The 27,520-nt window shown below is 36.6% G+C and overlaps 1 protein-coding gene across 1 annotated transcript; it reads right to left on the reverse strand.

Annotated features, from left to right (window-relative positions):
- On the reverse strand, window positions 1-26,790 carry Ndufv2 (NADH:ubiquinone oxidoreductase core subunit V2). Its single transcript, XM_074070431.1, has 8 exons — window positions 26,632-26,790; window positions 13,974-14,039; window positions 11,849-11,911; window positions 11,646-11,762; window positions 8,423-8,591; window positions 6,614-6,723; window positions 4,810-4,886; window positions 1-154 (listed from the first exon to the last, which is right to left on the reverse strand). Exons 1-8 carry the CDS (start codon window positions 26,695-26,697, stop codon window positions 61-63), a joined length of 762 nt encoding a protein of 253 aa, XP_073926532.1. The 5' UTR covers window positions 26,698-26,790; the 3' UTR covers window positions 1-60.
- Between the last annotated feature and the right edge of the window lie 730 nt (window positions 26,791-27,520).

A 27,520-nucleotide genomic window follows, 5' to 3' on the forward strand; every position in this document is an offset into this window, starting at 1 on the left:
TTAATGTATACAGAAGATTCATATTTTATTTCTCCAGTGACATATTTAGTTGAATATAAATTAAAGGCCTGCTTGCACACCAAAGCCAGGTCCTTTGGGTGGTTCAGACAAAGAGGTAAGACCTCCAGCTGGCTCACAACAGAAACGTCCACTCCTGAAAAAGAAAGCAAGTAACATTAAGTTGACAACTAATGATTAACATTTGTAAATTTTTATTTTAAAACTTATAATTGTTACAACAGCCCAGTTAACTATTGTTCTTCCCCCAAAGAACCACCATTAAATTATTTAATCCAAACTTTCAATTGCTGCAAGATTTTCTTTTCCAAAAGTTAAACAGGAAAAGACAGTGCAGCACATATGCTATAATATGAAAAGATGTATCAAAACTCACTATAAATAAAAAAATACATAATCTAAGTAGTTCTCATGCATTAAGCAGTGTACATACATTAGCTCATCTAACTTATATAACAATGTCATTAAATAAGTGAAACTAGCTTTATTTTACAGATACTGAAACCAAGATTAGGGGAATTAAAAATACATATGCCCAAGGGCCAGAGCTAAGAACTATAACAAAAATAAACCCAACTCCAGAAGACATATTTATTCCTTTTATACTTGAGTTTTCTTTAGAGTGAAAGAAATCCTTTGTTACAGTGAATAGAAAAAAAAAATACACCTGTAAAATGCATTTGGAAATAAAAACTGGATTCCTTCATCTGAACTTTGAAGATGCCCCTTAGGAAAGCGTGGGTTTTTTTTTTTTTTTTTTAAAGTCGTACTGGAGTTTTAAATCAGGGCTTCATTCTTACTAGGCAGGCATTCTGCCCCTTTAGCCATACCTCCAGCCCAGAAGCAGCAGACTCTTAAGTCTATATTACTTTTGAAGCCTACATTAGTACTAACTTTTTGTTGTTTAAAGGTTCCAGGCTGGAATGACCACCACAGCCACAAAGAAAAAAAAAAAAAAAAAACAGGTCCCAATGGAGCACTCTATGAAGAGACAGAGTACAAGAGACTCAAAGAACCTGTTTTTTTACCCCCACACATACTTTCCCAGGCTTTCCTCTGCCCTGTTTCTAGAGCCCAGGTTAGCACCTCCTCCACAGGATTTCATCCGCTACACATGTCCCCCATTCCCTGGCTTCGCTAATTTATCTTGTTCCTGCCACAGACTTTAACTTAAGAATTTAATTTATATCTTTTCAATCCCTTTTGGCTTTACCGTTCATATTTTTTTATCTACACTGTAAGTCCCACTTTTTGTTTAGGACACTAGAAAATGACACTACATAATCATGAGATCTTTCAATCTATCACAGTACATAATACAAGGAATTAAGTAATGTACTATAATGGCTATTCTGGCTATAAAGTCAGAAGTTAGTAATATATTTGCAGTGTAAGGTTTTTTTTTTTTTTTGGTGAGAATGGGGTGTGAACTCAGGGCTTCAAGCTTCCAAAGCGGGCATTCTATTGCTTGAGCCACACCACCAGCCCACAAAAAGTCTGTCCACTATAAAAGTCAGATCAAAAAGCTGTCACTCTACAATAGCTGTCAGAGCCTAAAACTGACCTATAATGCAGGGTATTAAAACTTAAAAACAATAAAAACCCACCAGCTTTTGGCTTTGTAACTTTTAAACAAAAACTAGTAATATACTTCCTGCTCTTTAATTCCCAATAATGAAATTAATTTATTTTGAGGAAACTTTCATTTCCATTACTAGGTTCCACTGTGCTTTAAGCTCAGTTACCCCTTCAAAATTTTTTCTTTATCTACAACTGTTCTCTTGCTCAAATGTCAGAATGGAATGTGATTTAACTATTTCATTTTAGAAGTCTACTGAATGCTAAGCAGTTGGTGTCTTAAAGCATCTTGCCAATTTGGATATGGGTCTTTTAAAATTAACGAGCTGCTTAATATTGGTATCTTTACTAACACAAAGGAAAAGAATACACTCCAAAATTTCCTAAAGTTTGTTCCATGAAAATTTTAATCACACCAATATACTTTAGAGAAAAAAAACAAGGGACCTAGTGAACCAGTATATCAGGCTACAAACCTTTCTTTGCCATTCCCACAATAAGTGCACATTAAAATAGTACACAGGCTACATACTCCTTCAAAGACACCTGTAATCACTTAGTAAAAGTTATTTCGGGGGAGGGGGGCAAAGAAGAATGCTGGAGGGGGGTGAATTCAACGATGACCCAAATACAACAATTTTTTAAAAAGTGATTTCCTGATACTACATACTTATTGACACTGTTTTTATGAAAGTGTTTTTCTTTTAACTATCAGTAACACACACCCATACCACTGCCTCTATTTGTAGTATTAAAAACCCAAAGTGACTTTTATTGTTTAGAATCATCTATCAGCAATTGCACTAAAACTATAGCCTACCTTCTATGTTTTACATTTTGGATAATACCTGAACCCCACCAAATTCTGTAAAATATATATTTATAAAATTAAGTATGAAGAATTTAAATTGGATTTAAAATTAGTTATAAACAAATCTACACTGAAAATAATTGTTATTTATATGGAAATAAAGATTAGGAAAAATATTTTAAAACAGAAATAAAGAGCACAGCATAGTTCTTTCAGGTATCAAAATACTGTATGGCCATTAAAATCTTCAAATGACTTGAGATAAGGAAGTTTATATGAAGTAAACAGAAAAAAGTACAGAGATTATGACTAAATAAAACTATGTAAAAACTGTTTCTAGTATTAAATACTCTTAATTTTGAGCTGGGCACCCCGTGGTTCATGCCTATAATCCTTGCTACTTGGGAGACTGAGATCAGGAGAATAGCAATTCAAGACCAGCCTAGGCAAATAGTTTGTGAGACCCCATCTCCAAAATAACCAGACCAAACTGCACTGGAGGTGTGGCTCAAGTAGAACAGTGTCTGCTTTTGAAGCCCTGAGTTTAAACTCTAGTCCCAAGCCCCAGAAAAAAGAGAATTTCAAGTAACTGAACACTTAGATATAGAATGATAGTTTGTTTAGCAGTAAAATTTCATGTTCATAATTGAAAGAAAAAGTAATTAGTGTAACAACTATTGGATGGGAGTAGCTACACAGTGGATAAGCTGAAAACAAGCTAGACATTCTAACTGACTATAAGTGTCATTAATGGTTGTATATATTCTCATAAAGATGTAATGGAAAATGCACCATTAGGCAAATTTTTTTTGTCATTTCTGGTACTGAGGATTGAACCTGAAGGCCTTGCACATGCTAGTCAAGTGCTGTGCCACTAAACTACATTCCAGCCTGACTGGGCAATTTTGACATTGTACATTGCATACTCACACAAACCTAGAGAGCCTAATATACCTTGGCAGTATCATACCACAGATCTTAGGCTACAAATAACACAATGTTAAGCATTTAAGCACAGAAAAAATACTATAAAAATACTAAGTAACAGGAATTCCTCAGTTCCATTGTAAGTTTTTTTTTTGTTTGTTTGTTTTGTTTTTTTTTTTGTGGTACTGGGGCTTGGAGTCAACGGCCTTATGCTTTTTAGATACGCACTCTACCACTTGAGCTACTCTGCCAGCTCTTTTTTTGTGTTGGATATTTTCAACATAGGGTCTCCTGAACTAACTGTCCAAGGTTGGCTTTGAACCACAATCCTCCTGATCTCTGCCTTCTGAGTAGGTAGGATCACAAGTGTGATCACCAGCACCCAGCTCATCATAATCTTAAGAGACCACATTGTATATATACTCCATTGCTGGCCAAAATGATATTATGTGGTGTATGACTGTACTGTGAGTAGTCTCAGTATCATAAGACAACTAGAAATTCCACAGCAAAGGGAGACCAAAACTATTGGATATTCAATCTCACAAAAAGATTTGGGAAAGACGGGATAATTCTTTAAAGTAACTGTAGAACTATCTTTTGGAGGAGGTTCTAAAATTATCTTGTGCTGGATGCCCATGGCTCACACCTGTAATCCTAGCTACTTAGAAACTGATATCAGGAGGGTCACAGTTCAAGACCAGCTGGAGCAAATAGTTCTCGAAACCCCATTTCCAAAAAAACCAGAGCATCCCAGTGCCAAAAAAACCAACCAAACAAAAAAACCACAACAAAATGAACTGGAGGTGTGGCTCAAGCAGAAGAGTGACTGCTTTGCAAGTGTGAAGCCCTGAGTTTAAACCTCAGTTCCACCAAAAAAGAGCAGAATTAGACATTTAGGTAGAAATTAGAGGAAGACAGACTTTGGGTTAATCCTTTAGCAATGTGAATTTTTAAATAACAGATTTCTATTTGTAAATTATCCTTCTCTATAAAAATTTATGTAGCTATCAGATGATTACCTGATAGGGTAATTTTTGGTTTTCTGGGCAGTACTAGGGACTGAACCCAAGGCCTCATACATGCTAGGCAAGCACTCTACCACTTCAGTCATGCTCTCAGCCCATCTGATAGGACTTTAAAGACTTAGGGTATCCAAGGTTCCTGCTAAGACCTGTGAACTTACAGCATAACTTCCCCCCCCGCCCCCCAGTACTGGGGTTTGAACTCAGGGCCTGCTACTCCACCGGCCCTGTTTTTGTGAAGGGTTTTTCAAGATAGGGTCTTGAGAACTATTTGCCTGGGCTGCCTTTGAACCATGATCCTCCTGATCTCTGCCTCCTGAGTAGCTAGGATTACAGGTGTCAATCACCAGCATCCAGCAGAATAAATTTTTTAAAAATTAATTTTATGTGAAAGATGAATTCAATTTAGGTTAAGCCATTAAAATTTATTATATGAGAATATAAGCATACCTCGGCCCAGGTTTTGGAATTTTCCCAGCTTTGAGCTCGTCAATAATTTCTTCAATATCCTTAGATGTCAGATCCTCCTAAAAAAAATTTATAGTAGTCACTGAAATTATTTCCTACTGCTGAATCTGTATAAATTCTAATACCAATTAGTTTACTGTCTATCAAAACTCACCAGATAGTTACCAAAATAGTAACAACTAAGTAACTCCAATTATAGTATACACTACCGAGTGTAAAATGCAGCAAGAGCTCTAACTGAAGAGGCAGTAATACAGAGTGTGCTTGAAATGAAACATGTACATTTGAGTCCTGGTAGCTCCACTACTTGCTAGCTAGTAATCTTGGACAAGTTACTCTTGGTCTATTCAAGTTTGTTTATTTGTAAATCTAGCTGAACCTGTTTTTAAGGATTTAAAATGAGAAAATATAAAGCAGAACAGTACCTAGACACAAGTTGAAGAAAAGGTGAGATATCAATAATAATCAGTACCAATAGTTATAGTGACTTATAAGCAGTGACTTACAATGCCTAATACCCATCCCTAATCAACAGATCTAACTCCTATTAACTGAAAGAATCTCTAACTTTTGGACAAATCTACTGCAGGACACTGTACTTAGACTGATAATGCCTCAAAGTCTTGACTAATTACTATCTAAATTGAGAAATACATATGCAGAGGCAAAAACTCAATGAAAACCGAGGAAGACAAGTGAAACACCAAGCAAATTTGACTTCAGGTTTCAAAGATGAGAGGGTAAGTGTAAACTAGAAATTAATCTGCCTCTTAAAGAAAATCGTTACTCTGGAACCTTTTGTACTAGGGAGTCCGGGAGGCCTAGGGTACAAGGAGATGGGCTTTATTGGGGCCAGTAGTACTTCCTCCAGGAGCAAGAAAGAAGCAAAGCAAATCCCTTTCTGAGTTTTGGTTTTGGTTTTTTTTTTTTAGTGGTACTGGTGTTTGAACTCAAGACTTCATGCTTACAAAGCAGGCATGCTAGCACTTGAGCCACACCTTGTTGTCCACAAATCCGTTCTTGAAGGCCTATTAATACAGACCCCGAAGAATTTCCAGAAACAAATTTCTAAGAAAAACAAGCTAACAAGATATCACAAATGAAAACCATGATAAAATTAGGGTGGCAAGCAATTAAAAAATGCTAACTAGAAAACTCCACACATTTGGATATTAAATCATTTCTAAAAAAGTTACAGGCCAATGACAAAGAGGTCAAATGTAAAATTAGCAAAATTTGTGAGATACAGCTAAACAGTACTTAGAGGTATGACATTTTAAAATAAACAATTTAACATACTAGTTTGAATGTATTTACATATAGAAAAAAGCTTTCAAAATATGCATATGCAGAGTAAGACTAAATTTATGGTAGTGAGTATCTTGCAATGAGTAAGACTAAATTTATGGTAGTGAGTATCTTGCGATAAAAGGAAGTAACTTAGGATTTGAGATGGGAGTGCTTTACCTATATCTGTAATTTTTTTCTACAAGTAATAATAATGATGATAGTGATGATAAATACCTGGAAGTAAATATGGCAAAATGTTACTTGGTTTGTATACCAGGGTTATTTTTATATTCATATATAAATGGTTAAATTTTTTATAATTAAGTTTTTAAAATTAGTCATGTTCTGGAAAAAAGTGCAAAAAGAAGATTTTTTTGAAACTTATATATTTGTGGTAATGGTTTCTTCTAAGTGAACAATTCAGAAAACTACATCTACAAATATTTTAAAAATGACATCACAAAGAACTTTAGTTTACATTAAGTGGGATACTCACATAGTAGTTATCATTTATTTGAACCATTGGTGCATTTACACAGGCCCCTAAACACTCCACCTCTATAAGAGTGAAAAGTTTGTCAGGCGTAGTCTCCCCAACCTTTATTCCTGGAAATATAAATAATCACTATAAGGATCAGGTTACAGCTTAATAGCCATGTAGTATAAGGGAACTCCAAAACAAAAAATAAAACCCATTCTGTATTACAGCAGTATAAAGAAGTATTTAAGAACCTAAAACTTCTTTCAAGAACAAAAAAAGAGCAAGGCAAGGTGTTGCACACTTTTAATACCAGCACTTGGGAAGCAGAAGCAGAAGGATTTCAAGTTTGAAGCCAGTCTATTATTTCTTAAGTGTTCTTTTAAAAACAATACAATTTGGGGGGCTAGAGGCATGGCTCAAGTGGTAGAATGCTTGTCTAGCAATCTTGAAGCCCTGAGTTCAAACCTTAGTACTGCCATAAAAATAGAAAGAAATAAAATTTTGGGACTCATCTCCAGCATTTATTTTTATGTAACAGTGCATCAGACTATTATTGTTTTTACTTTGATTGTGATAAAACTAGACTACTAGTATCACAGTCACACTATCAGATTGGCAAAGATTCAGAAAACTCCTAATGTCTGAAATTTTTAAGGAAGTAAGGAAAATGAGTACTCTCATACATTTAGGGAAGGCATTTTGGCAAAATATGGTAAATTATGACCCAACAATTCTTGTAAACCACCTCAGTATGCAACAGGGTAAGTGTACAAAAACGCATGTATGCAAAAGTAACTGTAGAATAATTTAGTTTATAATAGAAAAATGAGGGAGACAAACATATTGTACCGACATGATCAAAAATAAGGTGTCAAAAGCAAGCACAGACATATTACATTTATGTACTAATTAAAAGATACATAAAATCTGTAATTAACATACCAGTTATTAGAATTTATACCTTGGAGGTGGGATTTTGGGGCCAAGTTGGACTTTCTGCTTTATATATTTCAGTAACTGCCCAACTATATTTACAACATTCAAGTACGTCTATTCAATAACAAATTTTAAAGTTACTTCCTTTAACTCTATTTTTTCTTTTAAATTTTTTAGCTGTAAATCCTTTACCCTATAACCCCAACCTGCACAACAATGTCAGTTTTGTATGGAAAATGCCTATTTGTTTTATAAATACTACTATAATACTATAAATACATCTATTTTAAATTTCCCTCCCCAAGAAACCTTCTTGCTATGCTCATATTTTATTTATTTCTAGCTTCTTTGGAAGAACACATGGACAATACAATTGCTTTTTACATACCACATGCTATCATAAAATAAATGAAGCCATTTACATTTCTAAACAATGTAAAATGCCTCTAGAAGGTCTTTACAAACATATTTAAAGATTAAAATAGAAAAAGGAAAAAGTCAGATTTGAGACTGAGAATTACAAACAAAACAGAAAGAAAGGTAAGCAAACAACAGTAAGACAAATTTACTGGAAAGGTAAATAAATATACATAGTAAAAAAAAAATAGATGGCAGAAATTTTTAGGTATAAATACATGAAACCTACAAAGACAACTCTAGGGTTATAGGTGTAGCACAAGTGGTAGAGCACCTGCCTACCAAATATGAAGTCCTAAGTTCAACACTAGGACTAACAGGGAAAAAAAATTCTAATTTTAAAAGTTATAAATATTGGCTGGTGAAGTGGCTCACATGGTAAAAGTGCCTGCCTAGCAGGCATGAGGTCCTGTGTTCAAACCCCTGTGCTGCCAAAAAAAAAAAAAAGTTATAAATATATATAGCCCATACCAAGCTTTTTCTGAATGGCCTCCAGTATGCTGTCAGAATTTCGAAGCATGCAAGGTGTAGTAGTACAGACTTGAATGTGATACTTCCCAACTGGCTTTCGATTATACATTGTATAAAAAGTTGCTACTTCATATACTCTCATTGGAGGTACTTGTAAAACTTCTGCAACCTAAAATATTAGGAAATTATTAAATGTAATTACAGTGTATATTAACTAAGCTTTAGGTATGTCATAAAAATAAAATTTCAACATTGGCTCGATTTGGTAAAAACAGAAAAGTTCTTCAAGAGCTGAATCCATGTCTGGTAGTCGTGACAAAAGACCTTCAATTTTTGCAAACACCTTATATAAACTTAAACCACACAGAAACTTGAAGTTACAGCACTTCCTCTTCCTCCTCCTACCCTTCTTCTCACTTCCCCAGAAGGGCATCTTCTTTAATTCTTTAAGTCTTGAACTATTAGGAATTTCTACTTTGATCATTTCAATTTTTATATACCTTATAATTTAAATTGCCTAAAATTTGGTGGCCAACCGCCAAAAAGTTAAGAGGTTTTTTTCAACCTTTCACCAATGTTCAATAAAAGCCTGATGTCACTGGTGATTTATACTGTACACAAAGCAAGTGGTATGCCAAAGAAAAAACAAAGACTCAAGATCACCATACTTGTTTACATATTTCTACTTTTAGATAAGTAAACTCAAAAGAGGCACATACACCTCTCTCCAGAGTAATCCAAACCATATTATTTCTATTTCATATCACAAAAGCTAAATCTTATCAACCGGCATGTCCCAACCCTTTACTGTTTCTTCAAGGAACTGATAGAAAATACTTGTTTTAATGTCCTAGGTTTTATGTCTAAGTGTATCACCCTCAGCATACCTCTGTTACTCAGGACAAGACTGTTAAAAAAACCAAGGTGTTCTAAGCTGTTTTCTAGGGCTGGTCCATGTACAATTATTATGACTAATTGTGGCTAGAACTTTCTAGGTAACTTAGTATCATTTATCAACTGAGTTTTAAAACTTGCTATCTGGGCCAGGCACAGGTGGCTCATGCCTGTTAATTCTAGCTACTCAGAAGGCAGAGATCAGGAGGATCACAGCTGGAGGCCAATCTGAGCGAAAAGTTAAGAACCTATCTCAAAAGAAGTACCAAACACAAAAAAAGGGCTGGTGGAGTGGCTGGAGTGCCTGCCTAGCAAGTACAAGGTCCTGAGTTCAAACACCAGTACAGCAAAGAAAAAAAAACAACACACATACACCAAACAAAAATGAAAACAAACCAAATAGCTAGACTTTTTTTTTTTTTGGCATATGGAATTTGAACTCAGGGGCTCATACTTGAGCCATGCCTCCAGCTCAAATAACTAGCATTCTTAAAAATTATGTTTTCCATATGAAAAAAGAGCTCATTAAATGGCATTTCAGATGACAAACATGTTGAACTGTTTCGTATTAAGAACTCTTGAAACCTGGTGGAGTGGCTCAAGTGTAAAGCACCTGCCTCACAAGCATGAGGACCTGAGTTCAAACCCCAGTACCACGCTAAAAAAAAGAAAACTCTGAAGGACCAGGGGCATAGCTCAAGTGGTAGAGTGCCTGCCTAGCAAATAGGCGGCCCTGAGTTCAATCCCTAGTGCCACCAGACAGATGATAAAACAGATAATCTCAAAACACATCTAATCATGAGTCACTTGTGAAAGATAAAATACTTGTGGTATTTAATTTGGCAGTTCTAAACCAGGGATGTACCTCTGAATCTGGGAACCTATCTATCAAAATGCACATGCCAAAGCCCTACCACTAAGCTCCCTCTACAATTCTGCTACACAGAGCTAAACCAATGAACTGAATGAGCTTCTCACCTATTTTTGTTGTAATGGTGGGCATTTCTTGGGTTGGGGCAAGGAGGGACAATAACATTAAAGTAATAGTCTCAAATGTATAGTGGCAAGAATCTTGATTCTTTTCTCCGTATTCTATCTCTTGTGTCTTCTTTATATATACCCAACTCTATTTAGACAGAGTTGGATAATATGTTTTAAATGCTCTCATACTAGTTGCTTATTTAATTTTGCTCTGCTAAGCTTGCCACTCAACAAGACAACAGGATTACCATTATTAAAAATAAATTCTTCCAAAACCAAAAAGTATGATTAGAAACATTCATCTAATCACACATATATCTAAAACATGTACCTAAATCAGCATTTTAAAAGCAGACTATATTACAAATTTTAAAAACAATGTTAACAATCAAAGAAATCCAATTTATTGAAAAAACTACTCAATTTACTAAGGACAATATTTTGTTATACTAGCTTTATAACTTTTCTTCATAGTAATAAAATACTAAAAATCTTCTCAATATTGAGGCACTGTACAAATAAAATATCAATCAACTAAATCTAAAATTTGCCTTTGGGATTCTATTAGATAGTGGGGAATATTCTCCCAAGAAGGATGATGGCCTAGGCTAACAGTTATGACCAAACAAAGTTATGAAAGCAGTAAGAACGAAGAACAGCAGAATCTTTACAACAGCTGGTCAAGTAAAAAAACACACTAATTCATTTTTGTATGGCACTTTATAAATGACACACTTTATTATCACACAAATGTAATTACTGTATTAAAAGAATATGAGGAAACTTGAAATTTGGAATTACTGCTGAAAACTGTTAAAAAATGAATCTTAAAATATGCATGAATAGATTAATTTCATATATAATATAAAATGGGTCACTCAGCATTTCTGTGAATTGTTATTTTCAAGGTGGCATAAAAAAGTGGCATAACTGCCACATATTGTACAGAATTTTGTTAAAGCCAGTACCTAAAAGTGCAAAATATTAAAAAGGCTCATACTTGCTGTGGGATTTTCTATAATTCTAGTATTGAAATATATTAATTTTTAGAATATCTTGACACTACATACATTTAAGCGCTTTTATCTTTTTAAGACCATTTTCCTCAAAAAGGGAAAGGAAAAAAAATAAATCATCTTTTTCACCATGATGCCTTCACTATTTCCTACAAGAATAGAAGCTGTATTAAGGAAACGAACAAAAACATAAATATAATTCAAAGAGGCATACATGACTAAGGGGCTCTAAACTTCTGAGTTCTGACATTAATGATTATCAGTGATTTCTAGATAGGTAGTTATCTATCACACACAATCTGTCATTTCTAAAGCAAAAATGAATTAAGTACCTTGTTCATAGCAGAGATAGGCAACCACCCATTTTGCCTTTGTGCTAAATCCAGAACTGGAAGCACAGCTGCTGCTTTATGCCCTTCTGGATAGTTTTTAACAATTGCCTCTATCCTCTGTATAAAAGAAAAAGCATCCATTTTATATGTCTGGAAGATACTAAATATTTTCTATATTAGTTATAGTGTTAATTTAGTCTTACCTTATAGTTTTCTGGTGTGAAATCAAATGGGGTATCTGGGTTATTCTCAGGAGTATCTCTGTGCTTCACAAAGAAAAAAAAAAGTTTTCCAAAATTATCTGTAAAATGTGAGTAACGCTGTACTTTACTATTACTGATCATTTCATCTCCACTTTAAGTCCAACACACTATGGGTCTAGCTCCATGTCTATCTATCCTTTCTGTAAGAAGAATAACTTAAAATACACATTTGATGACTGATTACAATGGAAAAATTAGAATTCAAAATTTTAGAAACTTAGAAAGCACCCTTTAAAGGGTAAGAGAAATAACTTCAATAAAAAAAAAGTGTTATCCAACTTCATCAGGAATAGGACCTTCTAATTCAATCACCAAAATATTACCAATTACTGAAGTCTTATGAAATTAAAGACACTTTTTTTTTTTTTTGCTGTACTAGGATTTGAACTCAGGGCCTTACACTTGCCAGGTAGGTGCTCTACCACTTGAGTCCTTCTGCAGCCCAGACACAAAATTTTGGGTATGAACATTTGTGCATTTTTTCAAAATCCAGGGTATCAGATTAACAAAGGAATCTGAGGTCCAAAAAGGTTTTAGAGAGGTAAAAAAAGTACATCTTCCCCACGTTTTCAAAAAACAGACACTAGCCAAATTAAGAAGCTTTAGGGATGTGAAGGAGATGTGGCTGTGACATCTGTCACCCCACTGATTGCTAGGGTTGATTCAGCTGGTCTTGTCTCCATATGCATCCCTCTGAAAGTTGCTTGAAGAGGATGACCATCCCCAATAGGGGAGGATCCTTCTTCAGTCAAGGTTATATGAGTAGCTGTACTCTCCTGCTAGAATCTCCAAACAAGCTCTTAAGAAACTTTAGGGATGGATGTGGGTGGCTCACGCCTATAATCCCAGCTACTCAGGAGGTAGAAATTAGGAGGATTGCAGTTCACAGCAGGCTGAGGTAAAAATTAGTGAGACCTCCATCTCAACAAACAAGCTGGGCATGGTGGTTCATATTTGTAAGCCCAGATAGGCAGGAAGAACAAGAGGATCACATTCCAGGCTCATCCAGACAAAAAGCTCTCATGTCTGAAAAATACCGAAAGCAAGAAGGGCTAGTTATGTAGCCCAACTGCTAAAGTGCTTGCTTAGCAAGCAGAAGGCCCTGAGTTTAAACTCCAGTACCTTCACTCCTCCCACTCCCACTCTCCCAAAAAGCTTTAGTTCTTCTCCTTAAGAGCAGAGCTGGCTTTCTTAAAAAAAAAAAAAACCCTGATACTAGCATGTCAACAGAAAATTAAGTTAGTTAAACTGAGATTAACACATCAATTAATGTTTTGTATATACGGTGAATACAGAATTGAATGTCTTGATAACTTTCAGACTTTTGCTTTTTAAAAGGACATTCAACCAAAATAAGAAATAAAATGGAACTTGACAATCATTTCAAATAGGTGGCCAATTTGATGTTTTTAGTCACAGGTGATAAAGCAGAATGCTACTAATTATACTACTAACTCTAAATCATCATACAAGTCTACTTCGTTGCCTTTAGGAATTAGATTAATTCCTAAAAACATCATATCAAAATAAATAGACACAGTATCTAATTCCTCTCTGTTCAACAAAAACTGGGGTGTTTCATAGACTTCTATCAGTAGTTAAACCATGGAAACAAAATAATAAAGGCCAATTCTAATATATCCACATTACTATACTCTGTTTCAAACTAGTGCCATTTTAGGATTTCCCAAGTGTCAATCCCAGGACCTTCAGCAAGCCAACATGAATACTTTTTAGACCCCAAAGTTTGTGAGCATCAGATTAGGGCTCACAGTAATTTCACTAAAGAAGAATCTAAATTCTTATTCCCAGAGTTTCCCTGTTGCCAGTTTATATTTGAGAGATTCAGCTGGAGTCACACATCTTTTGAAATGTAGTGAATTCAGTAAGCTCTATTTAAATCACCACAATGGCCAACATATACCAAACACCAATGTTTTAAGTTTCTTTTTTTCCCCTCTGTAGTTCTGAGGACTGAACCCAGAGCATCAGATGTGCTAGTCAGAAGTGCCTTACCACTAAGCGATACTCCCACCTCCCTATTTGAAGAATTTTTATTACTTACCACAAATAAGGCCCCTCCAGCACCATTTTGTACAGTTGACTTATGCAAATTCCTTATATGTCTTCCCTAAAGTTTAAAATTTTAAGAAAGCTTAGTAAGTCACAAACCATAAGAAATTTTTCAAAGTTAATACTTTAAAATTCACAATTTAAAACAATGGAATTAAGTTATAAAAATTAAGGATCTTAAGAGAGGTATTCACTTAGAGGTACAAGAAAATGGAGATCCAAAGGCAAGGTTATAACTTGCCTAAAATCACAGGGAAAGCATCAGTGGAAGCACCATGAGCACAACCCAGACCCACTGACTTGTATGCTATTTCTACTACACTTTGCTGCATGCATTTGCAGAATTAATGTACCATTAACTTATTGCATTTCACTTTTGTCTGAATTGAGTTGAATGCCAGCTTTTGTTTAATACGACCCTTCTTAAGTGTACACAACTCACACGAGAAGTATTTGAGTACAAATGAGTCAACAGTATCCTGCTTTTTGATTCTTGTTTTTTTGAGACAGGATCTCACTATGGAGCTCAGGCTGACCTCAAATTTACAATCCTCCTGCCTCAGCCTCCCTAGTGCTAAGATTATAGACATGCACCACCACACCCAGGTGCCTTTTCAATTCTCTTACTAAATTAGTTCAGCAACTCCAACCATACAAGCAGTTTCAGAAAGTTACCTATAATGTTGTGCAGATTAACAATGTATAACTACTTTGGACGGAATTTGATTATTCTATTGTATTTCAGTTCTCTCTGTTCTCTGGCTTCTCCCCTTCTGAGTTCTACGAACCAGAGATGGCAGAACACTGAATAAACCAAGCATGGAACTGACAAAAACTTGAATGATTCATAAAAAGCTAACAGAAAAGATTAAGAGAAGAAATACAGCACAATATCATTAATAAAGCTTTGAAAAATTAACTGAAACCAAAATTAAGAAGACAGTCACTTTAGCTGAGAACATAATTTTTTAAAATCCTAACCATTTTGAGTAACATTAGTGAAAAGAACACCAGCGCTGATGGTACATGCCTGTAATTCTACCACTAGAGAAGCTGAGGCAGGAGAATTGTGAGTTCAATTAAAATTTGAGGCCAGTCTGGAATACATAGTGAGATCCTGTCTCTAATTGATTAATTAACCCATAATAAGGTAATGATTAATTTTAATGTAAGGATTAATTTAAATCAGGTGCCGGTGACTCACCCCTATAGTCTTACCTATTTGGTAGGGTGAGATGGGGAGGATGAGGTTTGAGGCCAGCCCCTGCAAATAGTTTGTGAGACCCCCATCTCCAAAACAAACACAGCAAAAATGAACTGGTTGTGTGGCTCTACAGCACCTGCTTTGCAACTGTAAAGTCCTGAGTTAAAACCCCAATATAAAAGATTAATTTATAAGTAGGAAAGGTATTTCATCCTTTATTTCCTTAACTTCTGCACCCTAACATACTCACTTTATTGGCTTTTATCCACTCCTGTAGATTGTCTTCTGGGCTCAGTTATCCCTCCTATGTCTTTTCTCTATAAATCCTTTGTCTTTGACATTATCATCTATTAACTGTAAGCTGACAACTCTTAAATCTTATACACATTTGATAATAAAAGGTTAACAGCATGAAGAGATCATAAAAATATAAAAGTCAATGAGAAAAGTGAATAAAGATCATGAACACCCAAGGTTCAAAACTTACTAGTAATTAAAACATGCAATTTAAAATAACATGTCCACACCAAGTGCTGGTGGCTCACACATGTAATCCCAGCTACTTGGGAGGATCAAGGCCAATAGTTCTCAAGACTTGATCTCTAAAATAACCAGAGCAAAATGGATTAGAGGTGTGGTTCATGCAGTAGAATGCCTGCTTTGCAAAGAAGCACTGAATTCAAACCCCAGTTCTACCAATCTATCAATCAATCAATATAAAGTAAAATGTCTAGCTATCAAATTAGCAAGTTTAAAAAAAATTTTAAGATAACATTCCATTTTGTTGAGTGTATGCAGAAAAAGGCTTGCTAATTTAGTAGTAAAAATTCATACGGCCTTTTAGAGAAGCAAACGAGCATCATTTATGGAATGCTTAAAAACACTGCCACCTTTTAGCCTAGAAATATTTTTAGAAATTTATCCTAAAGAATACTACAAAATAAGGATTAAGGTTTACATAAAAAACATGTTATGTCATGTTTCTTGCAAAAGTATAAGCAACATAGGGAAGTTTTAATATCAAAAATTCCTATATTGGAATATTAAGTAGCTGATAAATTTCCTAAAAATTAACATAGGAAAAATATTGAGGCCGAAATTACATCTGTTAAGTATCAGAGTTAAACTAAACAAGAGGGGGAGGGGAAAAGCATAAATTTTCATTCTGAATAAACATACACAGTAATGAGAAAAATGGAACGTCCATCCACTATTATGATTTAACAAGATTATAAGGACTCTCCTACGTTTTTCTTCCTTTACTTTCTTTTTTTGGCAGTACCACAGATTCAACTCAAGGTCCAAGTACTCTACCACTTGAGCCATGCTGCCAGCCATTTATAAGTTTTTCTGTTTTCCAAACTTCCTATTTAGCTTGGATATACAACTAACAAGAAAAACAAAACAAAATGGAAAACACATAAAACATTCATTAGGTATGAAAAAAAAATCACCTCTTTTGAGAAGCAAATTAAATACCACCAATCTCTAAGCTAAAATATTTAATAAAATAATGTGTTATATTTTTTGGATCAATGCATGATCCCTTTTTCATTAATCCAGGACTATCATGTATTTTCATTTAAAATAAAAAAAGAGAGGTAATCTTGAAAGCTATTCTTTAGACCCATGCAGACACACATTGGAAAATTTTTGATGCACTTTCTTGCTGACCTGCAACTCTGAATAGTTATATTAAGTTTAGATACACATTTCTATCCAAAAATAAAATATTGTAGGGCTATGGGCATGGCTTAAGCAGTAGAGTACCTGCCTAGGAAGGATGAGGGCCCTTAGTTCAAACCTCAGTACTGCCCAAAAATGAAAAAAGAAAGTTGAAGACAGACTGCTTGAGAAGGGTTACAAAAAACAGCTAAGTTGTATTAAAAAATCCATGACTTTCAATTCTTTTTTTAAGATATGAGTTTAGATTAACACTCTGCCACTAGATTAACACTGTGACTTTGTACAAGTCACCTAATATTTTTAAGCCTCAATTTCTTTACCTATAAAAATAGGGCTGTCTTCTTATTAGACTCATTATCTGAGATAATGACATTTCTCTGAAAGAACTGTATAAGTTGTTAAAGCATTATTATTTAACAGGGACAGAATTAAACATTTAATAACTGAAAAAAAATTTAAACTGCATTTTTAAAACTAGACAGATTAACCAGGCTGATTTTAATAGTCACTGTCAAAACAGACATATTAGTGAGTTTCTTGTACTTACACATAATTATTTTTATTTATATCTACATTAAGACTGTGAATTTTCTAGGGAAATATTCTAAATGGTTGATAAATACCACCTACTTCCTCTCCAATGGAATTAACATATAAATTCTTTTTTATTTAAAGAAAGTGGTGAAGGAGAAAAAAAGTATTGCTGATAGAAAATTTTCCGTGGTTTTTGGGTTTCTGCACATCTTATGATTAAAGGCATTGATAGCTTTTGTTCCACCATTTTTCAGGGATTTCTTTTAAAAGAATACTGCCCTCCCCATTCCCCAAAGTTGGGTGAATTTTCTTATAGTTGAAGTTCTCCAACCCTAGTTCCTTACTGCTCCATGCTGCATCTAGGGATTTGAGGTCAAAGGGAACTTATACCAGAACAGCAGCTCATGCTGCCTGTTGTGTCTTCAGACAACATCCATGAAACCAAGGAAGTTAACGTGTTAACTTACAGGTGGCAAAATCTCAGAATTCTTAACAATTAAGTCAGTAAAATCTAAAACAATGCCAGTTTCCACACCCTACTAATTTTTCTATCAAAGTATCTCTATGGATATAGATTATTATAAAAGAAACCAATACCAGAGACTGACTGGAGTGTGTGTGAAGGAACCAAGGATCTGGAGTGGGATGATATGCTCTTTTCCATAATATATAATATATTCAAAAGATAATATGTATTACCTTTTAATCATACTGTATATCCTTATATTCCTACTCTGTATCTGTCATATTTATGACTATAAATTCTTGTTTGAATTTTTTTCTGCCCATTTATTACATTTACTTTTTAAAAATCTAGTGTCTTTAGTCTTTTCACTTCCTTACTCTCATGACTCCTTTCAGTTTCACTACTGTAACATAATGTAACATAACTGTAAGTCTTCCAGCTGACTTCTTCAATCCAAAACATTCTAATGTTACCAAATTAATCTTCAATTTTCTCTTCTTGATGGCAGATGTAGTGAAAGAGGACCAACACCAAACATGTTGAAGTATAGGAAGTGTCAGTTTTATAGTTTCTAAAAAGCACTGTTTTCCATATTCAAACATACCTCAGAAAATGGCGGGGGGGTGGGGGTAATCACTAGTATCTAATGTTCTATGTATGAAGAGATAATCTACCAAAGTGGCTTACAACCCAGCTCTGGCCAGTTTCTTCATCTGTAAAATCAGAGCATAACAGTATATATTTCACAGGTTGTTAAAACGATTAGAAGAGATATTTGACATGAAGTGCTTAATACACTGCCTGGCTGTGTTAAGTACTACCCCAGTGTTTACTGAACATTAGCTAGTATTATTGTAAGTACTATGTGTCAAGCACTAAGATTTTTACACATTATTTAAGCCTTAAGTTTCCTACCAGGTAGTATTTCCAGAAAAGAGAGATTTAAGAAAGTTATGAAAACTTCTCAAATTTATATCACCAATTAGTAGCAGAAAATTCTCCTTAAAGTCTAGGGCCTTATCACTACAAAAGCTACCTACTATCAGCTAGCTGAATGGAACTATTTGATAATATCAAAGTTCTAGAGGAACAGAGTTTATATAAGAAACTAAGGTGTTTAAAGAAGAAAATTGGGTATACACATATGTAAGGAGACAGAAATGAAGTGAAAAGGCCTGCCTGCCTCCTTGGCTTATAAAGCTCTAATTTAAAGAGGAGAATGCAAGTTATTTAATGTTTGTTAAATTCCTGTCCCCTATTTCTACAGAAAACCCGAATATACACATACACACATGTACGTAGTATTTGAGCTACATAATTTCAGTATCTGAAGTCACCATCTTCAAAATCGAAGAGAAATGAAAAAAAGCAAGCAAAATAGTGAGGAGAAACTCATAAATATCAGATCTCATTTTTTTCAGCTGGCACAAACTGTTACGTAGTATATTACATGTGGCTGTTTTCAAAGCTGCCCTATTTTGTGGTATGTTCTATATCATCTATTTTACATTCATTGTGATATTCATATCAGATACTTTTCAATGCAGGAAAAAATGAAATGGTTTCTATTAACATCTTTATACTGCCTTAATGAGTCATTTTAGCTCAGTTTTACTTTGGAATAAAGAAGCATTTCTGGATGAGATTTAGAATTAGGGGGGGTTGCGGGGGGGGGGGGGCGGGCATGGGGACAGGCCAGGGACAGACAATAAACTTAGCTAGAATGGACTGATTCAAAGAATAAGCTGAGCTTTTTTTTCCTTGATCCCCTCCCCCCCCAGACTACAGTCTACTTTTCTGTTTAGAGTAGGCTGCAGTTTCTCACTAGACTGAAATGTCTATACCTAAATAAATTCCAATTGAATTCATAAACTCCAATTGAAAATTCAAGTAACGTTACACAGCACAGACTTTATAGTGGTCTTGAAGTGCAGCTTTATTCTTTTTTCAGTGTTTCAGAAGGAACAGAGAAAACTTACAGCAGGTAAACAGTGGCAGCATTTTCTTTGGATTCAAGTTACCTAGAGTAGCTCTGAAGGACAGAATGAAGTCCCAAAAGGTGATAATTGGCTAAGGACACACTTCTCCTTCCCCAGGAAACTTGTTTGCATCTGAGAGACATCTCTGCCCTCAGACAATTAAAAAAAGGCTACAAAAACCCAATCTCCAACCTGACCCAAGGGACCACCGTTTTCAGGGTCCCCCTGCATGCCCCTATACAGCTTTTCTCCTCTCCTTTCTACAAATAAAACCTTTCAGACCTCTGCTGCTGGCCGCCTGTGCTTTCATTCTCAGAGTGGACTTAAGAACGCTGAACACCTGAAATTCCTGTGCATGTCATCTGTGCATCAGCTCTGTGTTGAATACATCTACATACCTCCTCAAAACTATGGTAAGTTATCCCTCCTTCCCCCAACTACTTCCAGACCTACAGTTAGTTATTATTTCCTTTTTACATTTAAAAGAACTCAGGCTTAGTGACAGTAATTTGTGGATTTTGAGCCCAAGCCCTTTGAATGTAAGTCAAATGCTTTTGTACTAGCCATTCCTTCTCATGATGATACCAACACCAACAGATAAAAATGACAAAAATTAAAATTTTATATTCTCCCCCAAGACAGTATCCCTTAATGACTTTTTCATGGGTCCTATTCTTTTTCTAAGTTTCTTCCATTTCTCAAACAATAGTATCCAACTCAGTTTACATTTCAAGTCTATCATGCATTTGTATTATAAAAGGTCACACACAACCAGAAGAACTTAATAAAGGACAAGGAGTCTGCAAGACAAAATTGGCAGGATCAATATTAGTCAAAAGGCTGAAAAACAACCTTTTCCTTTATGAGTAGCTAATCTAGAAAAGATACATATCTTTTAGATAATCCCTAACATTTATGGATTAAATCCACCAAGAGGTGTATTCACTGGTGCAGGGTCACAAGACACATACCTGCAAAAAATATCCCATTGAGTTAAAAGTGATTTGAGACTGTATGGAGCAGGCTGTGACCTACTCTGAGTTACTCCATTTTGTATAGAGCAGCAGGCTGCCCTGACTCACTCCATTTTTGATACAAATGTTAAGACAGAATGACTCTGCACCTTGTTTGTAAGCATGAATACCATCATCTGCCAATAAACTATAAGGGACAGACTGAAAACTGACTTCTTCATACTAATAAAAATTATCACCTATGAGCTTACAGACACACTAGGCCAACAAATGATGCAACTCCCTCACTCAAACACATAGAAGTGGGCTGGAGGTATAGCACAGTATTAAAGTGTTTCATGTATGAGGCCCTGGGTTCCATCCCAGCACCACAAAAAAAAGAAAAAAATGCAGAAGAACCATTATATTCAGGACACAGTTAGGTACTTTGCTGGTAATATGGGAAAACAGGAGGGAAAAAAACCCCAAAACAAAAAAGGAGACACCTCAGATTGCAGCACAGCAAGCAAACTGACCTGTCACTTTGTCATGGCCTCTGCTTAGGACATGCACCATTTGAATTCTGCCAGGCATTCAGCTCAACACAATCCATACCAAAGGGATGCCAATGCTGGTCCACTTCTAAACCATCTAAGCCATGGGACCTTTCCCAACCTCTCCAAGACCCAAAGGTTTCTTTTTCACGCAATGCCTGACCACCTGCAGTGATTCTCTGCATTTGTATTGACTTTCTATATGAGCTCTTTGCATTGACTTTTTAATCCTATGGCCTCTTTGGTTTTTTTCCCCCCAAGCTTTTCTATGAAGTGTGATGTTTGATTTGAGTGTTATGGATATTAGTAATAAGATTGAAATGGAATAAAGAACTTGCAATGGCCACACATCTACAACAATATCTCAATTTATACCTCCACTCACCCACTATGACAACTATAACCTCCTCTTGTCCATGTAAGGCCCCTAAACTTACATTTCTTTTTCCCTATGGAAAGGGAAATCACTTCTATAATCTTTGCTCACACTAGCACATCATTCTATTATTACAGCACCATATATACCAATTTCCCTTAGTACCCTGAGCAACTTTAGAAAGAAAGATTTAAAAAGGCAAGACTTGCAAACAAACATAGCCACACAATCACCAGGGTGAATAACCAACACTCTACAGGCAGGGTACTGTGCTTAATAAATGTATTAAATTAATGTTCAACTTACAATGGGTTTGTCTGGATATAAGCCCATTTTAAATCAAGGACATTGTTTTGTTTTGTTTTTTGTGGCACTGGGGTTTGAACTTGGTCTCATGCTACTAGTCCTGTTTGTGTTGAATATTTTTGAGATAGCATCTCAGGAATTATTTGCTTGAGTTGCCTTCAAGCTGCCATCTCCTGATCTTGGCCTCTGAGTAGCTAGGATTAATGAGAGAACTTCTTTAGGGTCCTTAAGCCAAAATGGAGATCAGTTGTAATGTTGCAAAATTAGGTTTAAGAATCTCTAATAGAATGGGAAAACATTTTATACAACAAAACTTAAAAACTGGAAAGAAAAATGTCATCATTGAAGGTGTCATATATCTAGGATGGCTGAGAGAGATTATCAAGTCAAACCGCTGGGTAGTATCTATAATGTCTGGACAAAATATTTCAAAAAACAAACAAAAAAAACCCCCCACATTTTTGGTTTAGAGGGGTGGCTCAAGTGGTAGAGTACCTGCCTAGAAAGCACAAGGTACTGAGTTCAAACCCTAGTACCACCAAAAAGCAAACAAACAAAAAACCCAAAAAAATCTTTCTGAAGGTAACAGACACAGAACAGGAGCCTACATCGAGAAGATGCCAGTGAGGTTTGTTTTTTCTTTACATTTTTTAGCCTGAAGGCAGAACCCAGCGGCTTGAAGAACCAAAGGAAAATTTGGGACAACCATAGGCATGGGAAAGTGAGATATCCCAGAAAAGGAAGTGCCAACCGGGACACACCACATTCTGTACATACTCTACCCCAATCTCTGACCGATTCTGTGCAAGCGCAACAGACTTCAAGCAGCCAGCAAAAAGAATGGAAACAGTATTTCATCTGTGGCTCACCACAAAAACAACAAAACATACTCTTTAAAGGAATAAAATACAACTTACAGCCTCCATAACATATCCTTCACAATGTCCAGGATACAATCCAAAATTATTCAGAGGGTTGGGGAAAACGTACAACCCACAGTGGAGACAGGAAAAAAAAAAAAAAGAGATTAGCAATTTCCAAGCAGCTAAAACCATGTATAAAGCTGGGCGCCAGTGGCTCACACCTGTAATCCTAACTACTCAGGCAGCAGACATCAGGAAGACTGCTGTTCAAAGACAAGACCAAGACCCTACCTTGAAAAAACCCTTCACACACAGGTTACTCCAGAGGCACCTGCACACCCATGTTTATTGCAGCACTATTCACAATAGCCAAGTTATGGAAACAGCCAAGATGCCCCGCCACTGACGAATGAATTAAGAAAATGTGGTATCTATACACAATGGAATTTTATGCAGCCATGAAGAAGAACAAAATGTTATCATTCGCTGGTAAATGGATGGAATTGGTTCTGAGTGAGGTTAGCCTGGCTCAAAAGACCAAAAATCTTATGTTCTCCCTCATATGTGGACATTAGGTCAAGGGCAAACACAACAATGGGACTGGACTTTGAGCACATGATAAAAGCGAGAGCACACAAGGGAGGGGTGAGGATAGGTAAGACACCTAAAAAACTAGTTAGTATTTGTTGCCCTTAATGCAGAGAAACTAAAGCAGATACCTTAAAAGCAACTGAGGCCAATAGGAAAAGGGGACCAGGAACTAGAGAAAAGGTTAGATCAAAAAGAATTAACCTAGAAGGTAACACACACGCACAGGAAATCAATGTGAGTCAATGCCCTGTACAGCTATCCTTATCTCAACCAGCAAAAACCCTTGTCCCTTCCTGTTATTGCTTATACTCTCTCTACAACAAAATTAGAAATAAGGGCAAAATAGTTTCTGCTGGGTATTGAGGGGGTGGGGGGGAGAGGGAGAGGATGGAGTGGGTGGTAAGGTAGGGGGTGGGGGTAGGGGGGAGAAATGACCCAAGCCTTGTATGCACATATGAATAATAAAAGAAAAAAAAAAAAAAGAAAGAAAAAACCCTTCACAAAAAAAGGCTGGTAGAATGGCTCAAGGTGTAGGCCCCCAGTTCAAGTCCCAGTGCCAAAAAAAAAAATGCATAAAGACATAAAGGGAAATATTGTCAATGAGTGAGAAAATATACCTTTAAAATGCCACCACAGTCGTACACCAGTAGCTCTGTAATCCTAGTTACTTGAGAGGCTGAGATCTGGATGATCGCTGTTCAAAGCCAGCTCAGGCAAATAGTTTTTGAGACACCCCCCAACATACATACCTCCAAAATACCCAGCAAAATGGACTGGAGATGTGGTTCAAGCAGAATGCTTTGCTTTGCGAATGTGAAGACTTGAGTTCAAATCCCAGTCTCACCAAACAAAAAAAAAGCAACCACAACCTTCTCAGAGACTAAATAGTAGTAGCTTGAGAATAAGGTAGTGGTAAATTGTTAAAGTAGTGTCATGGTTCAAGTGGTAAAGCGTCTGCTTTACAAGTGGGAAGCCTTGAGTTTAAACTCCAGTTCAACCAAAAAAAAAAGGGGGGGGGGTTTCAATAGAAAACTATGGGCAATTACTAAAGGCAAGAAGAGAATAAGCCTACTCTGACCCCCACATAGGCCATATTTAATTTTTAAGTCAATTCTTATAATCCTTCAAAACCTACTTTACAGAAAAAAAAAATGGGGCTCAGACAGATGTAAAAAATGCCTCAAGGTCACAACTAGTACTAAGTTTGGGGCTTCTGTGCGTGTAAGTGGTTGCTGGAGCTTGAACTGAGGGGCCTGAAGCATATTAGGCAAGTGCTAGACTACTGAGATACACCCCCAGCCCTAGCTATCTTTTTAAGCTATAAGCTAAAACAGATTTTTTTGGGTAGAGATTGGCAGCAAAAATTATAACAGAATAGGCAATTTCTTTGAGAATGTAAATGATCAAGTTTCTTAGAAAAAGAACTTTCTTAATTAGGCCTTACTCATATTTTTCCTAATTTCTACTAGGTGCATTCTGAAATCCCACTATATGTGAAAGGTCAGAACGGCCTGCTCATGTAAATTATGGGACATTCTCACAATGCAATGCTATACAGCATTAAAATGACAGTACAGAAAAGTTTACTGATAAACTGATCAAAATGTATTATGGGAATACACCTGCAGTTTTAACAAGAGCTTATCATCTATGCTGTCTATCTCCCTTGTCTCCCATCAACCCCATTCTACCCTCAGTCTCATCCGGTGATCTACACAAAACAGAAACATGACCACATCCCTCTACTGTAAAACCTTTCACTGACTCCTTAATGCCTCTAAGATAAAATCAAATTCTTTAGTATGACACACAAGGAGCTCCATGATCTGGTTCCTGCCGGTCATTCGGGAACACATCTTACTTCCAACAGTAAAGTTTTTATTGACAAGTCTTTTTTCATGTCCTGTACACCTAGAATATTCTCCAACCCCTCCCACAATCTGTATTACCTCCAAGAAAAAATTTTATTCCACCTTCAAACCAAATTGGATAGCCCTATTCAGATGTCTAAGACTGCATTTTTACACTGTGTCTATATTTACCTGATGTTCCTCTTACATGAGACTAACAACTCCACAAGAACAAGGATCTAAGTTCATTTCTAATCTGTAATTAGGAAAAAAAATAGCACCAACCTCAAAAAATGAGATGTAAAACATGTATGTTTGACACAGTGCTTGGCACACAAGAAACAGTCACCAAATGTTACCTGTCATTATAATCCACACTGTTATCTGTAACCACCAGTGCATGACCCAAAATAGGGCCTCAAATGTTTACTGGTAAGACTAAACTATAAGTGGGAATATTCCCAGGTTACAGTTGAGGAAAGAGAAAATATTTTAACACTCCAAGGTCACATAACTACAAAAGGTAGTGGTGGTGAAACTGCTATCCAAACTCGGGCTAACTCTAAACCCCTGAATTTATTTTACACTAATATACACTACCTCCCTCTCTTGCTGAGAAATGACTCAACCTTTCTATTTTACCTCTGGGAAAAAAATCAACCAAACACAAATTAGGCTGTTTTCTTTCCAGTAAATGCAGTTGTTTTAGCCGTCACTTCTGGAATTAGCATTTTTAAATTAACTTGAGTGTTTCAACCTCTGCCTATACGAGACCATAAGTCTCTTGCGGTTCTTTAGTTCTCCGTGCAGTTATTTGTGATGCTCTTCTTTCAGTTAATTGGTACGATTCTTGACCAAGCATTTCCGACAGGCAGAGCACAACTGCAATAAGTGAAACGCTGGTCACTCACTCCTAGGTCTTTGCCACACAAGTCAGCTTTCTCCGGTTCACTGGAGTCTTACGCACTGCGGTAAAAGGAACCTCTCCAGCGGCCGGGGGTCCTGGAAACAGCCTTTGACCCCAGAAAGGCCTGGGTTCCACTGGAGCACAAACTGAAGCCATCGTCCTCCTTCCGGTCCTGTCCTTGCCAAATTAGGGGCACACTCCCACCCTACCTCGGGGCTCCTCACTAGCGAAGGGACCTCAGCGGCTTCCCTGAAGACAGGGCGAAGGCCACAGCGTCCTTGCCGCCGCCTGATGGCCTGTGCAGAGTCCAGGGGTCTCCTATACCCAAAACAAGGGGACGCACGAAGAGTGGAAGAGGGTGGCGGCAGTGGCTGCGCTTACCCCGAGCCTCCTTATCCGCTGGGCAACAAGGCCGGCCTCCCGGAACCGGAGCGCTAAGGAGAACATGGCTGACCGACCTGTTCGCCTTTCCCGACCGCGCCAGGCGAGAATCCCGAGCAGTCCCGAGATTCACGGCGTGCGCACTCCTGAACCAGATGCACAACGTGCGCGCTCCCGAACACGTCCAGGCCCGAGTTACAGGACAGCGCACCGCTCCTTAAACGGAGGGGCGGTGGCCGACGGGGGCGCGCAAGGGCGCGCGGGGGCTGCTAACGTCAGTGGGTTGAGACATCCGCAGCCAGCAGCGAAGCTGCTGGTATCCTGGGCTGGAAAATAAGCGTCGGTGAGTGGTTCCTTGCGTTCCTGGGGTATGAAACGCCGACGGAAGAGCCTCCTGGAGAGTCTTGTGAGGGCCAAGCACCTCCTTTTGTATCGCAGTTACTTTAGAAGAAAAAAGTCCGTTGCAACCCACCATAAATCCTTTTTTTTAAACAAATGATTGTAATTCAAGACATTGTGCTGCCGCTCAGTGAACTAGGCATGTCTATGCCAAGACATCAAGTGCCTTGGCTCCCTTTCCTTTTCTTTAGAGATGTGTGCCAGCATATAGATAGATAGATAGATAGATAGATAGATAGATAGATAGATAGATATGGGGTGAAGTGATAGAATATCTGGAATTTACTGAGGAGTGCGAGTTAAAAATGAAGCGAGATTGGCCTTGAGGGATGGCTGTTGAAACTGCGTGGTAGTTCTTATTACTATTCTTGCTATTTTTGTATGCATTAGAAATTTTCCATAATTAAAAAAAAAAAAGCCACTTCCTTTTGATGTTTGTTCGTTTTTGGACATTTCAACAAGTATTTATTCAGTAACTTCTGTAATACGC

Source organism: Castor canadensis, chromosome 4 (assembly GCF_047511655.1).
Source record: "Castor canadensis chromosome 4, mCasCan1.hap1v2, whole genome shotgun sequence".
Taxonomy (NCBI): Eukaryota; Metazoa; Chordata; class Mammalia; order Rodentia; family Castoridae; genus Castor; species Castor canadensis.

Excerpts from the sequence above, each read along its gene's own strand:
- Ndufv2 (XM_074070431.1), bottom strand. The coding sequence starts at position 26,697 with ATGTTCTCCTTAGCGCTCCGGTTCCGGGAGGCCGGCCTTGTTGCCCAG. Across the intron at positions 11,912-13,973 it reads CTGGAGGGGCCTTATTTGTG|CACAGAGATACTCCTGAGAA; the intron begins GTAAGTAATAAA and ends TTCTTTGTGAAG. Across the intron at positions 11,763-11,848 it reads TCACACCAGAAAACTATAAG|AGGATAGAGGCAATTGTTAA; the intron begins GTAAGACTAAAT and ends TCTTTTATACAG.